The sequence below is a fragment of the Lycium ferocissimum genome, chromosome 11 (assembly GCF_029784015.1).
Source record: "Lycium ferocissimum isolate CSIRO_LF1 chromosome 11, AGI_CSIRO_Lferr_CH_V1, whole genome shotgun sequence".
Classification (NCBI taxonomy): Eukaryota; Viridiplantae; Streptophyta; class Magnoliopsida; order Solanales; family Solanaceae; genus Lycium; species Lycium ferocissimum.
This window is the reverse complement of record NC_081352.1, coordinates 6,119,408-6,136,719: the sequence shown is the minus strand read 5'-3', so window position 1 is coordinate 6,136,719 and position 17,312 is coordinate 6,119,408. Positions and strand designations below refer to the sequence as shown.

General features: G+C 36.4%; 1 protein-coding gene across 7 annotated transcripts; it reads right to left on the bottom strand.

Moving 5' to 3' along the window:
* Window positions 1-6,617: 6,617 nt before the first annotated feature.
* LOC132036138 (uncharacterized) lies at window positions 6,618-15,305 on the bottom strand. 7 transcript variants are annotated; one of them, XM_059426383.1, is made up of 7 exons: window positions 15,019-15,305; window positions 14,452-14,586; window positions 10,696-10,785; window positions 10,326-10,552; window positions 9,495-9,542; window positions 9,125-9,308; window positions 6,618-7,020 (listed from the first exon to the last, which is right to left on the bottom strand). In XM_059426383.1, exons 1-6 carry the CDS (start codon window positions 15,089-15,091, stop codon window positions 9,126-9,128), a joined length of 756 nt encoding a protein of 251 aa, XP_059282366.1. In that variant the 5' UTR covers window positions 15,092-15,305; the 3' UTR covers window positions 6,618-7,020; window position 9,125. The 7 variants fall into 7 exon arrangements, with proteins under 7 accessions (XP_059282366.1, XP_059282365.1, XP_059282364.1 ...); XM_059426382.1 differs by lacking the exon at window positions 6,618-7,020 and adding an exon at window positions 7,377-7,638; XM_059426381.1 differs by lacking the exon at window positions 6,618-7,020 and adding an exon at window positions 7,659-8,082.
* Window positions 15,306-17,312: the final 2,007 nt, after the last annotated feature.

Below are 17,312 nucleotides of genomic sequence, written 5' to 3'. Positions count from 1 at the left end.
AATGCTAAGTAAAGAAATGACGGTATTATATGCGGCCCACTTAGTAGTAAGAGTATGACACGAGGTAAGGGGTGCTCGGTACGAGTATCGGGTACCCGTCGCGGCCCCTAGTTGGGTCGTGACATCTACATAATTCGACAACATTTCATTACATTCAAATCACCACATACAATTAAGCCAACGCCAATGCTCACACATTCAAATGCCAATCCGAAACCATACAAACAAAACTCAAGAACATTTCAAACAATCCACACAATATTCAAACGGCCCAACCAATGTGCAATGCCACCCGAAACCTTCCAATTCCCATAGGGACAACAACAACACATTTCTTTCTTCCAAATTCATAAACTACACCAACATTCTACACATTAACAACATTAACCTCAATAATACAAGGAACTATGATAAAATCACATTACCTTCTCCAACAACCTACAAACGATTACAACTTCAATTTGAATCATTAAACCATCATTTTCATCATAGAATCCATACAACAACAACCAAAAATACTAAATAAAATTTGTTCATCATGTCCTACCAAAACAGCCCCCCATTCGGCCACAACACCAACATCTCTATTTCATGAATTTCATTCATTTCTACACACCACAACACATTCGAACCATCCATAACACATGAAAAGAAGATTAAAACTTGCCTTATCCACTTAGTTATTCACATGGCTAGAGTTGAGAATTGCAAGAACAAAGGATTTGATTGCTCCAACAACTACTTCATGTTGATTAGGACCTTCCAATTAGTTGATTTGCTAGAAGAAACAATTTTTTTGATGAAGATTTTTGGACCTCCATTTCTCTTCTCCATGGCCGAATGGCCTCCATTTTTTTCTCTCCAAGTTTCTTGTGTTCTAAGTGTAGAAGATGAAAAATACACTTGACTTGGTCATCTTTTATTAACATATACAAGGCATCCATGTGGCCATGGCCCACTCCCCATGTGGCCGGCCACCTAGACCCCTCTCAAGAAATATTTTTTTCCACTTCTAGTCCCTACAATTGTAAAGTAATCACATGCACCCTTCATAGCTTGAACTAGTCAAATTTGGCCAACCAAGGGTAGGTCCTACATACCCCCACACGGCCACATGGCCATTTGGCCATTTCATGAAATAATTTTTTTCCAACTTTTAGCCCTTAGTTTCCCTCAATATTTCCATCCAATAAAATCATAAACAACTTGTACCTTAAAACAAAGTCGGAAAATAGCCTTGTCATTAACTTTTCGCAACTAGCTCGGAATGTCCCGACGTACAAAATACGGGATATAACACTAACTCTACCGACTCGACATCCGAAGCATGCATTAACCGAAGTGTTCTCAACATTCCATCAATAAAGCTTTGAGGGTCCTCATCCGGTTTAGACCCAAAGAATTCTGGAGGGTTCAAACTGATAAAATCACAGGCTCTAGCACTAAATACTCTATCACCATGACCGGTACCTTGCTGTTGGGCCTGAGCGGTGACTAACTGAGTCAGCAAATGAATAGCCTCTTTCACTTCTTGGCCTGAGGCATCTGGTGGAGGAACTGGGGGTGTCGGAGCTGGGGCTGAGACTCCCTCATGCTCCTCTGAAACAGGCAATAATTGAGAGGACCGAGATGGAACCTCATTCTGGGACTCACCCTCCTCTATACCTGTCAGTTGTACCGGCTCGGTTCTCCTACCTGCCACTGTCTTGCCCTTTTGGGCTGCTACAGCTTTTGTCTTTACAGGCATCACTGAAAACATAACACACAGTTAAGAAAAAGAGAAATTCTTTTATCATGGCTCTATCGCACGATCTATGAGGAAAAGAAGGTCATTCATTCCTAAATGCCCGCAGCCTCCTATTTATAAGTGTGGCGCGTAACACACCCATAAAGAAGACTCTACTGAACACGGCTCGTAGACACACCCTAGAACGAACTGCTCTGATACCACTTTTGTCACGACCCAACCGGAGGGCCATAATGGGCACCCGGAACTAACTCACCGAGCACCCCTCATCATACCTTCACAATCATATCTAGGTGAGCCACATGGCTAACTCACAATTCCTATGCATCAACAATACAAATTTCATCGGGCTAAGGCATTTTTATATCAACATCATCATCTATGCCCATCTATAAACATAAGCCGACAAGGCTATCAAAATGATATACAAAATATGAGCCGACAAGGCTGAGTGACATCAAGCTATACACAATTGTCTACGCGCCTCTAGTAAGAGTATATAACATCATAAAGACGGGACAGGGCCCCGCTATGCCCATATAAATACACAAAAGAATAGTACCAACGGCTGCAGCTCCGAATCAAATGGAGCTCCTCTAAACAATATCTGATGAAGCAGCCTAAGGGTTGAGCCTGTCTCCTTATCCACCTGCGGGCATGAACGCAGCGTCCACAAACAAAAGGACGTCAATACGAACAATGTACTGAGTATGTAAGGCATAAATAATTACATGATAAAAACATGAAAGGTGATATAAGATGGAAGAGCCACTTATAACATGATAAAAACATGAAGGGTGACATAAGATAGAAGAGCCACTTATACCTCTTAAGATGCTACATCACACTTACTTACCCCTTTCTCTAAAGAAAACCTTCTATACATATACATATACATACATATATAAATAGCATCATCATTATAACGTACCCGGCCTTTTTAGGACTCGGTGTGTAACGTACCCAACCATAATAGGAGTCGGTATTATTCGTACCCAACTGATTAGTGGTGTGTGCACGCAATTGATATCATACCCGTCCATATAGTATCGGTGTCACAACATAGCTTTATATATATACATATAGGATTGCATAAGTAAAAGCAACATCATTATCATTATCATTATATCTTTCCTTAGAGGATCAACTATCATTAGGATGGGATCAATAATATCATGAGAGTATCAAGAACTATGATCTTTAGCCCTTTTAGGAATGGAGTCATTATGCAAGACATTAGGAATTTCACGTATAGGTACACAACAGTGTAATCATGCCTTAAGAAAGAAGGGTTAGCCTTACATACTTTTATGTCTTCTTAACTACTTAACGTTCTCCACCAAAGCCCGAGAAATCTACATTCAAGAGGGTCCATACCGAGGTTAGGTCTCAAAGACACTCTTAAGTCCAAACTAGTATAATTAGCGAGCTAGCGAAAATTGGGTAGCATTTCCCATATTTGATATACTTCAACCTAATTCCAATACAACCCCCAATCAACAATGACATTATCAACATTACCACAATTAAGAGGCTTCATTCAAATTAGGCTCCATTCAATCCCCAAAACTCCTTTTCATAACCACTTATAACAATAACTTCAATACAACCCCATATACACTTGTATACAACACTTCCTCAACATCATTATTACCACCCACAACAAGATTATACTCATAACATGCCAAGAATTATAATTCAAGTTAATTTATAGCTCAAAAATAGCCTCAACTCATACTTGAACTCTCCTTTCATTTTTCTTCCTTCAACCAAATGGTACAACAATCAAACAACCTTAACTATATGCAAGAGATGTAAAAACTTACCTATCACAAGAACAAACCTTGGATCAACTTACTCCACTGGAGTGAAGTCTCCCACATCAACACCCAAGGAAATCTTGAGCTTTACAAACCCTAGTAAGATTTTTAGCACTTGAATCTCTTAATCCTCTTGGGTTCAGCATGGATTAGTTTATAGACATGGGGAGAGGGTTTTGGAGAGCTCTAGGATTTGATTTGGGGAAATAATGAACCCAAATGAGGTAAAACGAAATATATAAAATGTCAGTTAAAATCCCGTCGACCATTTTAACGTCCACTTTGACGGATCATCAAACTTCTTACGGTCCGTCACATGGACCGTCAAATAGCCCAGCCAAACAGGTCTCACTGTGACCATTTCACAATGGTGTCTCCCCCATATGATGGGCCGTCAAACACCCTACGGTCCGTCAAATGGTCCGTCAAATTACCCCTTTCCGACAAGTTGCTCCCTTCCATTTGTTTGACTTCCAATCTTTATGGAACCTTCTTGGCACTTGTGTAAAACTTTGTTAACCATCTAAGGGCCCTATATAGCCCCCCCCCCCCCCCCCCCCCCCCCCCCCCCCCAATGGCATTACTATACAGGTTATAACTCGATTGATGTGAAATCTTCCCATAACATAACTCAAATTCCACTTCCTTCGACGAACTTAATTCCACCGATTCATGTGACTCCAAAACCTTAAGGTTCGCGCTTAAAGTTATCAAATACCCTCCTTAACCTTATAAGGACTTCATGTCCACTTTAGGCTTGTGTTAGTCCACTCATAATTCAAACGACTCGAAATTTCCAAGATGTAACACCTCTAATCTCCAACCTTCTAAAAAACCCTCTCCAACAATATCTAATCAACTCCTAAGAAAAAATTAAGAATCAAAAGAGAAGATCAAGTGTTTAAAGGTTCTAAAGTGATAATGGAAGCTTGTTTCTCCTCTTGATAGTGGTTTTTGAGGATACTTCAAGGTGAAGCACTCTTGGAATTGACATGTTCTTGAGTTTTGAGGTAAGATTCTAACTTAACTCCATGTTTATGAGTTTATATGATAGCTATGCTAGGTTTGGAGGGAAAGGAGTTGGAGGGAAGGTTCAAAACATGAACTTGAGTTTATGTTGAGATATAATCTAACTTGAGTCATGCTGTAAATATGTTTTTAAGCTAAAACCTTATTGTAAGGATAGTAGTTGGTGTTGAGATTGTATTGAGGATGTTACACTTGCTATAATTGGAAGAAGAAAGTATATAAATGTTGTATACAAAGTGTATATTGGGTTGTTTTGATGTAAATCTTGGGGTGAGTAGAGATGTGACATTAAAAAGACTTATATGAGGTTGTTGTTGTGTTGTTGGCTGCTAGGTGTACTGTAGTGACTAAGGAGATTGGAATACTAGCCCGACAGTTTCCTTGTGGGATTTTGTTAATGACTTGAGGTATATGGAGGCTAACTTCTTTCTTTTGGCATGATCCTTATGAATGAAACATAAACATAACGCTACTCCGTAATGATTCTATTCTTAGTAGTTAGGGATTGTCCATCTTGATTCATGTTCTAGTGATGTTGTTCAGTACGTCTTTCTTCAGATTCAGTATGATTCATAGAGTCAGCAGTTGGTGAAAATGCTGTCTCATCACGATGTTCGGAGGTATAACAACCTTACATCACTCCGACAGATTCAAGGTGTGCTCTTATCATATTCATGCATTGCATTATATATATATATATATACACACACACAGACCTATGAACCCACAGGCGTTATATACACGTATATTATGTATTATCTATCTGGGGTATGGGGAAGGTGACGACGTTATATACGCACTATCACCTGATCAGCTGGTCACATGATGATGATGCCCACAGAGGCCGATATGATACGATGGGATGCCCACAGAGGCTTGACAGACGTTATATACGTATATATATGTATGACCAGGTGTTATATATGCATATACATGCATAGTATTTATGCATATCATTAGCCCTCAGAGGCAGTTCAGTCATACATATTGCATTCCTTTTATCCTGTGTACTTATATGTCTCTTTCATGTTACTTTCATGCCTTACATACTTAGTACTTTGTCCGTACTGACGTCCCTCTTCTGGGGGCACTGAGTTTCATGCCCATAGGTCAGGTAGACAGGTTGACGATCCGCCCCTATAGGTTATTGTTCAGCTGATTTGGAGCACTCCCCTTGTTCCGTAGTTGCTGTTGTGTTTTGGTACGTATACTTTTGTGTACATACGGGTATGGCGGGGCCCTTTCCTGACCTTATTATGTCATATACTCCAGTAGAGGCTTGTAGACAGTTATGGTATAGTTAGACGTTGTATGGCCCCCCTCGGCCTACATTTTTGTTGTATAGTCATCCATGAGGCCTTGTTGGCTTGTACATTTTGTCTAGCATGGATATAGTATGTCTTTTCGGACTCATCCATTTTCAGCATATTTCTCATATGATCTAGCAGATTTCCATCTGATGACCCTCGTGGTCCACCCTTGTTTATGATTATGATATGAAAGCATGATTAGCGGTGCTCGGCAGGTAGGGCCTGAGTGCCTGTCATGGCCCTCCAGTTTGGGTCGTGACAGTCATAGTTGTTCCTGCAAAATCGAGTGGTGCTGCCAAACCTACTCTGTTCCAGGGTACCAAGCCAGCGTTCCGATTTACAGCATCATCCTCTTGATTAGGGTTCAACTGAGTGTTTCGTTCATGTCTGACATGATAGTGATTTCTCTTGCAAACAGATTAAAGCAAGTTCAAAAGGTTGACAATAGGTCAAAACAATACTACAATTGTCCTGTCACCACGGTGGACGCCAAATTATTTACCCCTAAATCTGTTATTTAGTAGAACAATTGAATTTGTATAATTGGTTCAAGAACACGCAAATTAAGATGACCAAGTAAAGATATACTTGATGCTAAATTGCTACATTAGAGTAATCGAAGTACTTATCAAATGCACAAAAGAAATAACGAAGCAAAGTAAAGCAAGTAAATCTTATTGAGGTGTCTCCAGAGTGGTTGTCTGGCAACGTCATCGGAAGGCTATAACTAAGTGAGCTTGAGAGCTTAAGTTATAGAGCTTCAGAACAATAGGGCGAAGTGATGAAAATCAAATGGGATATAAGTGAGGGGAAGGGATGCTTTTATAGATTAGCCCTAAGTAACGTAATTCTTGATTCTCACCCTTCATAATGATCTCTTCCTGCACATTTCAACAGTTACGTGCATAACTACGAAACTGCCAAAGTTGATCCTGAGTTCCTCGAGATTGGTTGCAATTTGGACTTATCTTGCGTCGTGGTTCCGAATCCTCAGCGGGTAAAATCAACCTTGCCACTCGTGCTCAAGAGTTGAGACCAGCGTTGCCCTTGTTGAATCATGCTTGATCTGCCTCCATTTTCAACGCGTCACCTTCGGTTGGTCCAACTATTAAGTCTACGTTTTACCCCATACAAAATCATCAATGGATAAGATCAAGGAGAAACTAAGGGGTTGAATTAAGGAGGGATTGTAAGGCAAGAAATTTAGGTAAAACAGATCCATTTTTATGTTGTTTAATCCTTTAATGGGTATACCGGATACCTCTTGATTGCTAGCGTGCTGTAAGATGCAATGCATCATTAACATGTTTTTGTCCTGTCATTTATCTGCGCTTCTTTTGTCCTTGTGAACAACTCTAATCACAAAAACTCACTACCATACAAGCGATGAACCAAAAACAAAGATTTCATATCTATCAAAATTTCAAACAGCTCCGGATACTATCATGTAAAACAAAAAAAGAAAGATCAAAATTTAAGTTCTTACTCTATTTTGGATAAAATTGGCCTTACGGAGAAGCTACAAGTGTTTCTTTCCAATTCAAGCATAACGAAATAGGCTCATTTGAACCATTATAGATCAAGATATGTGCTTCTGAGTCCAAAGTCTCCAGATGCTAATGTATTCACCAATTTCAAGCAAGACTAGACCGGCTTAAATATGCAATACTAAGGAATTGTAAATTTGTGGAATTAACATTGAAGCAAGATTAGTCCAAAGTCTCCATCAGACCTGCAGCAAACAGTGAGAAGTGAGGTGTCCAAATTATGAACATTAAAAAGTACCAAACATATAAGAATTTAGTACTATAATAATTGAATCCCAATAAACATAACAAACATCAGACTACAATATACAGAAATGTGGATATAAATCCAATTCTTAAGTTGAGACTCAAAGAACTCTCCACGTGTCGTCTGGCTGAAGCTCACACTTCTCTGAAGTGCATGGCTTCCCGGATGAAGCAATAACTCCTCGTTTAGCATTGATTCATTGCTTTAAGCACCGAAATCTTAGCTTTTAATGACACAGCAAGCAGAGCTACAATTCAGATAGCCAAACTCCCATCCTCTATTTCTCCAACACAACAAAAATCACAATAGAGTGACATTTTCCTTGCTAATTGTCCACCATCAGAAAATCCAAGACCGCCAAAGGCTGAAATAATGCACATGTCTAGAAAGATATAAATAAACCATTGAGCTCAGTTCAAGGGAAAGAGCTAGCTTTAAAGTCCTAGATCAAACCATATTCCCCAGGATTGCCCGATCAATTGGAGTAATATAAGCTAGAGTACTTCCAGAGAATTTTGGCTTTGAGTTAGAATATAGATGAATCCAGAAACAACAGAAATCAGAATGAAAGTCTATGCCATGTCAAAACATCATTGAGTTTTAATAGAGCAAAATATGACACATTCCTGCAAATATTTATATTTGGCTATTCAACAAGGTTTGGAAACAGCCTCTCTAGCATGGTAGGGGTAAGGTCTGCGTACATCCTACCCTCCCCAGACCCCACTTGTGAGACTACACTGGGTATGTTGTTGTTGTTGTACTAAACAAGGTGGAATAATTTGAGTCTTTTTGACTGTAAGAAAATTTGTGCACAAATATACATACATGCATCAATCCATACGTGCCACATACATACATACATACATATATTAGTGTGAAATCGTGAAATTAATACACACATACATATATTTGATATGTAAAGACAAATGTTTATTTGTTTTAGAGGTTTTCCACATTATTTTATTTTTAAAGGGATAAGAGTAGCAATTTAAAAGAAAGGGATAAAGTGAAATCAAATTCGGACAGAGGCTACAGAATACATTTTAAGAAAAGGCCAACATAATGGTCTCAAAAGAGGCTGTAGATGCAGTGAAAAGGTTTATCTTTATTTCATAAGTCAAAACACTGATTTTAAGTTAGGAAGCATTTCCAACAATAAAGAAGTAGTCGAATAAAAGAAGGATGACATATTCACTATCATTTTCAATTGGTCAAATTATTTGGACCCAAATGAACTGGTTTTCAAAATACAAATGAAGTACGTTTTCATAAGCAAAAATCATGAACAGATCATCTGATTCTGGTGCACTCAAAGGTATGAACTAGTTTGCTTTTCATGTTTTCTACCAATTCTATAGAGAAAATTAAATTGCCTATTACAAAAATAAATTTTACTAAAGCTGATTTAACGAGCAGCTGACCTTAGCTTAAACTCTTCAAAACTTTGCATTTAAGAATAGATGATGCCTCTTGCCAAGAAGATAAGGGGAAAGACCACCAACTCCCCAGAATTCCAACAAGAATAAACTCCTGATCTTTTAGTTCAACCTTAGCCAGAGAGAGGAACAGATAATCTGCAACTTCAACTTTCTTTGCGTATAACGACTGCAGGAAAAAGTTTAAGAGGAGAAGCCACCAGTATCAGTAAGTCACATTCGAAAAGAAAATGAGCATATGTTTTCTAACTGATAGGTGCCACGTCGTATTTCACGATGTGCTATACTATCCACTGCATGAATGTAAATAATTGGCTGTTTTGACTACAGTGAGGAGCTAAATAATGAAACTAACCTTGAACTTATAGACGAATGGTTGTTGGTGAACTGCTTGATGTCGCAACTGAAATATTTTACACCAAATGTGAGTAAAAGACGTCAGATATCCCTCTCTTGAATGAGACGATGCTATATGCACACCAAAATAGGAACTCCATTCACTATTTTTATGGAATAGACAGAGCAGATATATAACAGGAAACATTTTAATTAATTCAACCACAAAATGAAGGACTTGGATATAGTGTAAAGAACTAGGGTGTCTGATGAGCGGGTTGAAATTTTAATGGGCGTAAATGGATTGAAATTTTGCTAACACTAAAAGTTACTTTGGGTTGAAACGGATTGAAATTGCAAAATGGGGTGGGTCATGACTCATCAAAACTGGCCTAGTTTTTTTGACGGGTCTATTTTCTAGCAAAACATTTTTCGGGAAAAATGTTTTTAATGCAACCATATTTTCGCGGAAATTACTTTGTGGAAAATATTTTTGCGGAAACATTTTTTGTGGAATATTTTCAAAAAAAATATTTTTCATGGAATATATTTTCCACAAATATCAAACACACAGCAAACTTATGAGATACGTAATCTACAAAAAAGTGAATACATGTAAAAAAAATAAAGTAAATCTCAAAGAATAAACTCAAATTAAAGTAAATCTTAAAAATGAAAGATATGATAAATGTTAAGTTGAAATCACTTTAATATTGTTATGTTGAGTTCGGCTAAAATCAGCCCAATAAGAAAATATCTTGACCCCAACCCATAAATTTTGGGTGGGTTGGGCGGGCCATCAACTTTTGGGCCATCTTTGACACCCCTGTAAAGAACGAATGGTCCTTACCTGTTCGACAAGGACATACACTGATAAAGGGCTTGGCTTTGTTGTAAGAAGAATAAGAGTGACTTTAGCTGTAATAATCATTGGATGGCCCCAGTTCATCAACACAGTAATGACAAGCAAGAGAGGAACCACTAATTTCCTTAAAGACATAAAGAGAGATCTACGATCTTCAGAATTTGAATCACTGAACAAGCCCAGATGATGGTCATCCAATAGACCATCAAAACCTAGAATGCCATTAGAGAAGAGTAAATATCCGCATAAAATTAATTAAAGCACACTTTCTTAGGCAGAATAAGATGCTGCATTTGGAAAGGCGATAAAATTATAGTATGTTTACTTCAAATTCTCATAACCATGAACTTCTCACCATCAGAAGAATATGAAATGTGTGGAGAAAGCTTAGTATATCCAAGCAAAGCCGACAAACCTAGTGTACTCCATAAAGTGTAATTACACCCTACAAGTATACAAACAATGAAACAAAGATCTTCATTAACAAATTATGAGTCATGAGTGTTTGGTAAAAGGCTAACTAACAATATAGAACAAAAAATACTAGCAATGTTTTGTATCTTTAATTGCACAACTTAATAACCAAAAAAACAAATACGGATCTTTGGTCTCATCCTCGATATTGAGATATGCCATAAGACCAATAAGTTCATGAAAAAATTGAACTTCAAACATTTTTTTATGATTTAACCATTTCTTTGTCTTCTTGAATATACCAACAAAGATTTAGAATACTAATAAATCACAAAGCGGGGACGAAACGTATAACTTGTACAAATCTTTCCATTTTCCAAGTTGATCCAATACATTTTCGTAGAGCTATTTACTCAATTGTGGACATTTCTGGAACACCTCAAAAGAGGAATTATACTCTGTAACTATCAATTCCAACCTACTCAATGATGTAAAAGGATGGAGATAAGCTCATTAAGTTATGCCCTCAAATCAGAATCAACTAAATCTTTTATCAATAGGATGGGTGCAACTAAAACAACAAATTTTAATTAGCAAAACATTAGCAAACACTTGATTTCCATAATATATCAATTCCATTTTTTTAATGTGAAAGAAAAGGAAAAAACATGGGCCAATAAAAACGTAGATCTTCAGTGATTGACGAAGATAAGCATTTCCAGTGTTTTCCAACTGATAAACTATAAAAGAACCAGGACATATACCAATACTTCTAAGTGAGTCTTATTAACATGGATCTTAAACTATATTTGGTTAGAACAAAAAAGGAGGGAAAGTAAATGTAGATGTCCAACAAGTTAATGTTTTCAATACATTCAGAGTTGCAGGGAAAGAAACAGTCCGTCATTTCTCTTTACTTTCCTTCATACCATAAAATCATGACCGGCCGGACCCGCTTAAGTTTGGCAGGTGAATGACCCATTATTTTAATAACTTATCCCGTTTTGATCCGCCCAATTCAGCCCATTTAAAAACTGGGCAGATATGCTGCCCAAATTGACCACGAGAAATTGTCGAAATATTTTTAAGAAGACATTTTTTTATTTGAAATATTATAAATAGCCATAATAACTAGAAAAAGGGTTTTACCAGGTACTTAAACAAATTATAAGAAAACAAAAAAAGAATTTAAAACTTAGTAAGAGTTAAGCGAATTGGGTTATGACCAAGTTTTTAGCCCATTTCAGCAGCCCAAGTAACTTTTATCGACCCATCCATTTATTAACTCAACCTATTTTGACCCACCCAAATTCAGCCCAACCCGCCCATTTGACACCTTAAAATAACTATTCATCGACTACTATATCAGAGGGATGGAAGTGATCCATAAAGAGAGTTACAATGCCGTACTTAGTAGGCGTTTGGCCATAGAATTTGGGAGCCCAATTTCAAATTTTGATTTGAAATCAGCATTTTTTTTAATAAAATCTGCACAGAACTTCAACTTCAATTTCAAATCCCAAATTCTCCAAAAAGTAGGATTTCAAATTCCAAGTTGTGATTTCAATTTTTTTAAAAGTAGAACTTGACCCATAAGTTTATATTTTGTATAAAAAGACCCATTATTTTAAATTTTGCAAAAAATGACCCATGTTCGACGTAAAGAAATTGTGCATACCATGTGGAAGGGTTATATTAAAAAATAGGTGGTTACTACTATCATTGAATTTTTGGACTAGTGGATCTTTGTAAAATTATGTGTATTTGAAAGTTTGTAATAGCATGTAATTGCAAGGATTTATTTATAAAAAGAACATGGAGATATGTGATTTATTAATGCGGCGCCTCAGATATTTACCTTGTCTATGAATTTGCTCATTTGGTAAGATTGATATAAGAGTTGGGGAAGTTTTGATAGTTTTCACAACTTGTGGGTTTTCATATTTATGAAAAAAAACGGAAAAGGGCCAAATTTACCCCTGAACTATTGGAAAAGGGCTAAATATACCCCTCGTTATACTTTGGGTTTAAATATACCCCTGCCGTTATACTTTAGGTCCAGATATACCCCTCTTCCGTTAAAATTATCCAAGATGGACACTAGATTTAACGTGGCATGACAGCTCAATGAGGTGGACGCCAACATGTAGCCACCTCACCACCCAACCCATTTACCCCTCTCTTTCCCTTATTCTCCCACCACTGTTATCTCCCCTTCCTTAACAACCAGTGCCACCATTAGCACCACCACACCACCATCTCCAACCTCCACCTCCATATAGCAGAGCCTAAAAAGAGGAAATTACTTTATACCAGAGCAATGCGATACCAAATGTTCAGCATAAGTAGAAGCAGTAAGAATTAATTATATGAGGGAACTGAGTTGCATATGTAATACTTCCATTAAAAGTAACCTCTTCTCCTTCCGTTGATAGTCCGTGTAACGCCTCCCGCCTCCGACCACCACTCATAAGCAGGGATATTTAGTCGAGGTATGGTCGGTCTTTGTGTTACCCAATAGTGATATTTTCTCATCCAAATTCAGGTGTAAAATTAGATCATCTACTCTTTGGGTAATGGATAATGGGAAATTACAGAACTGAAATTTTTGGGTGTCTGGGTTGGACGTGTCACATTAGAATGGAGAAGGAGTTGATTGAGTAGTCTTTGAGAAAAAAAAGATGATAATGGTTATGACAACAATTTTATGGAATTCCATGTTTTGGATTAATTTTGTAACAGAAAGGGAGTGAAGGTGGAGATAGTGGTGTGGTGGTGCTAATGGTGGCAGTGATTGTGAAGGGAGAAGAGATGATATGGTGGGAGAAGAAGGGAAAGAGATGGGGTGATGAGGTGGCATGCCATGTTGGCGTTCACCTCATTGAGCTATCATGCCACGTCAAATTTAGTGTCCATCTTGGACAATTTTAACGGAGGAGGGGTATATCTGGACCTAAAGTATAACGGCAAGGGTATATTTGAACCCAAAGTATAACGAGGGGTATATTTAGCCCTTTTCCAATAGTTCAGGGGTAAATTTGGCCCTTTTCCGGAAAAAAAAATACCACATATGAAATTCAAATTGCATGTCCAAACAAAATTTCAACTTCAAATCAACCTAATTTCAAATCGTTGATCATGTCCAAACAGGCCCTATAATACACCACTTGGGGGCAGCTAACACTTCCTAATACAACAATACAACATACCCAGTGTAATCCCACAAGTGGGGTCTAGGTAGGGTAGTGTGTATGCAGACTTTACCCCTACCTGGGGAGGTAGAGAGGTTGCTTTCGATAGACTCTAGGCTCAAGGAAAAACATTTCAAAGCAGTTCAGGAAAATAAATAATGGAAGTGAATAAACCACGGAAAAATATTAAAGAAAGCATGACAAAGCATTCTGAAAAAAGAAACAGTTACTACAACCAAAAAATACGATAATCGAAGTACAAGAAGCAACATATAGCAATGGAAATCGACGAACAAGAAACTACAAGAGTAATACTACGACTACTAATATGGAAGAATATGGGAGACAACACGAGACTACTTACTAGCCTTCTATCCTAATATGTGACCTCCATAGCCTCCTATCTAAGGTTATGTCTTCAGCAGCTAACACTTCCTAATAAACTTTGTAAACAGAATCATCACAACTTTAACAAGATGCACACAAAGAGACTATCCAAAACTTACCTAAATTGTAAACTTTTCTAAAGTAATGGTGGAATGTCTCAAAATTAGATCCCCCGTTGAACTTTGTCACCCTACTATACACCTGAGGCTTTAGGCACTTCATCAAGGTCTTCAAAGGTGCAAACTTTCCATCAACTGCAACAAATTTTTGAAGAGAATAAAAAATAAAAAAAATAAAAAAACAGGTATCTGAATTTGCTACACCAATAAAAGGGATTCAAAAACTAAAAAAAGAGGAAAAAGAAAAAGATTCATCAAACTAGAAATAGCAGGATAAGAGTGATTAAGAAATAAACTACCTCTTCCTTTTCTTTTACTTGTCATACTTTGCTTATCGAGAGTCGATTCACTAATCTTTGGAGCTAAATTAAATTCGATCAATTCAATATTTTAAAATTAAAATTTTAAATGTTTAAAAGTTTTACAAAAAGTATTACAAGTTACAATTCTTCTCATATTAATATGATAGAAAAATACAATTTTAAAATGTTGGTCAAAGTAAGAAGAAGCAAAACGTGACAAGTAAAAGTGAACGGTGGTAGTAATTTAAGAGAAATGGGAACATACATGGATTTGTGGAACGAGAGAGATGCAAGTATGGAGAAGTTCCAAATAGCTGTACATATCTTACGGAATACATTCTAGAATTGTAATAATCACTACTTCAAGCTTTTGAAAAATATTGAAGCTGGGTCGACGGTCGGAATTGTAAATTCCGAGAACAAATTAAACTCTTTGTAGCAACATTTAGAAGCCACAACTGAGACGTCATCGTTTTACATGCAGTAAAGTGCCTACCCCGTTTGCACACCCTTCAGAAAACTAGTACATGGAGAGAGAATAGAAATCCCAAGAATATACCCCGTTTGCACGCCCTTCAGAAAACTAGTACATGGAGAGAGAATAGAAATCCCAAGAATATATTGTCCAAATTCTTTCTAATTCTGTTCACATGTAAATGTGAACATATATATTTTTTCATACAAATAACTCGAAAATATATAGAACATGATTCAAAACAAAGAAAAATACATTATAATTAAGAGAATATATGTTTAATAATCACTCAAATTAAATTATGAAAAATATCTGTATTTATTTTTTACTTGCGTATTTTTAAATTTTTGCTTATTCTTTTCTTCCCTTCGACATTTTTTGTTTTCTATAAAAGAGAGTAGCATTTCTATCTTTATTAAAATTAATGCAGATATCTAGAGCATAAACTTAATAAGTTTTTGGTGTTCAGTTATATTAATAATAATTAGTGAAGTGATTGTTATAAAATGTACGGTTATTTTGATTGAATAATTATTATTTTTAGTATTCCGTATAATTAGTATTTAATCTTCTTCTCTTTTATCTCAAATTCAAATTTCTTTATCTTTTTATATTATTACCCTGATTTTTTTTATTATTTCATCATTTTGTTCAAAATTCATAGTTATTGCATTATTCATTATGTAGTTTTGTTACATTAACGTGTGAGTTTTTATTAGCTTATTTTTTGGTCTGAAAAAAGCAAAAATGAAAAAAAGAAATAAGTAATTTGACTTTTGAAAGTACGTCTTAACTATAGCTAACTTTATATAGATAACATAAATATGGTTGTTAGCTTACCATGGAACTTAATATTCTTGCGTATTATTCCCCTTTTAATATATATATATATATATATATATTATAAGAGTCGGTTTCAACATGGCTACTTATAAGTCAATAAAATCCCAAGTGAGGGCATTTTAGACTTGTAACAATATTATCTAATCTACGTGTCTTTCAACCTACATTCCAACTACGCCACTCTTGACCTTTCCATGTGACGGTAATCCCTATCTGTTTTATAACTAAGGGGTCGTTTGGTACGTAGAAAAAATTATTCCGGGATTATAATTCTTGGACTAATTTATTCCATCTTTTGGGATTAATTTATCCTATCTAGGAGATGGATAAAATAATCCCAGGATTAATGGGATATCCCATCTTTAAGTTTGGGATGCATTTTATACTTTGTTTGATACAAGGTATAAAATTATCCCAGAATAAATTTATACCTTCTACCAAACAAGGTACAAAATTAATCTCACAGTTAGTCTTTGGGATATCCCGTGCCTAATACCGCTGCTTTCATAAGTTTGCTCAATTGTGGATTTGGGTAAAATTGGATTCTTCGTATCTAGATTTGTCATGTTATTTTCCCCTTCTTATCAAGAATCATTCACCTTCTTACTCATTCATAGCATTCTCTAAGAGATCGGTGGGCTCTTCTTTTCCTTATCTTAGATATTTGAATTTATATAAAATATTGTCTGCATGCAAGCTTTAATTTTGTCTGAAACCAGTCATAGGCCTACGGTTGTAACACTAGACTAGATTTGAAGTGCTTAATTGCAAGATGCATTGACTTTTTCTTTCCCTATTTTCAATTATTTGTGTTTGATTGTTGTAACTCCGCAAGTGCCTCATTGTTGCCTTTTTTCCTATTTATATAGAATTTGGCTCCTAAATCTTATGTTCAAACATGAAACGTACAAGTAGTGCATCTTAAGTACCTGAGTAGAGCATCGATATGCAGCAATGACACGCGGAGCTACCCAACCCAACCCAACCCAATCCTTTATTTAAGTGGGGTTGAGCCAAGATTTCTTTAACCCATATAGAAGTAAGGCTCAAAAGCCTAGCCTTTCTTGGCCCGCCCGTGTACCTCGGAGGTTAATTTCGAGGCTAAAAAAGAATAATAAATTAATTAATTTTTACAAAAATATAAGTAAATTAAACAAAAAGATAAAAAGTAATGAGAAAAAAGAATGTACTTAGTACTAACTAATAATTAGAAACTGGAGTAATACTTTTTAGTCTTAGAA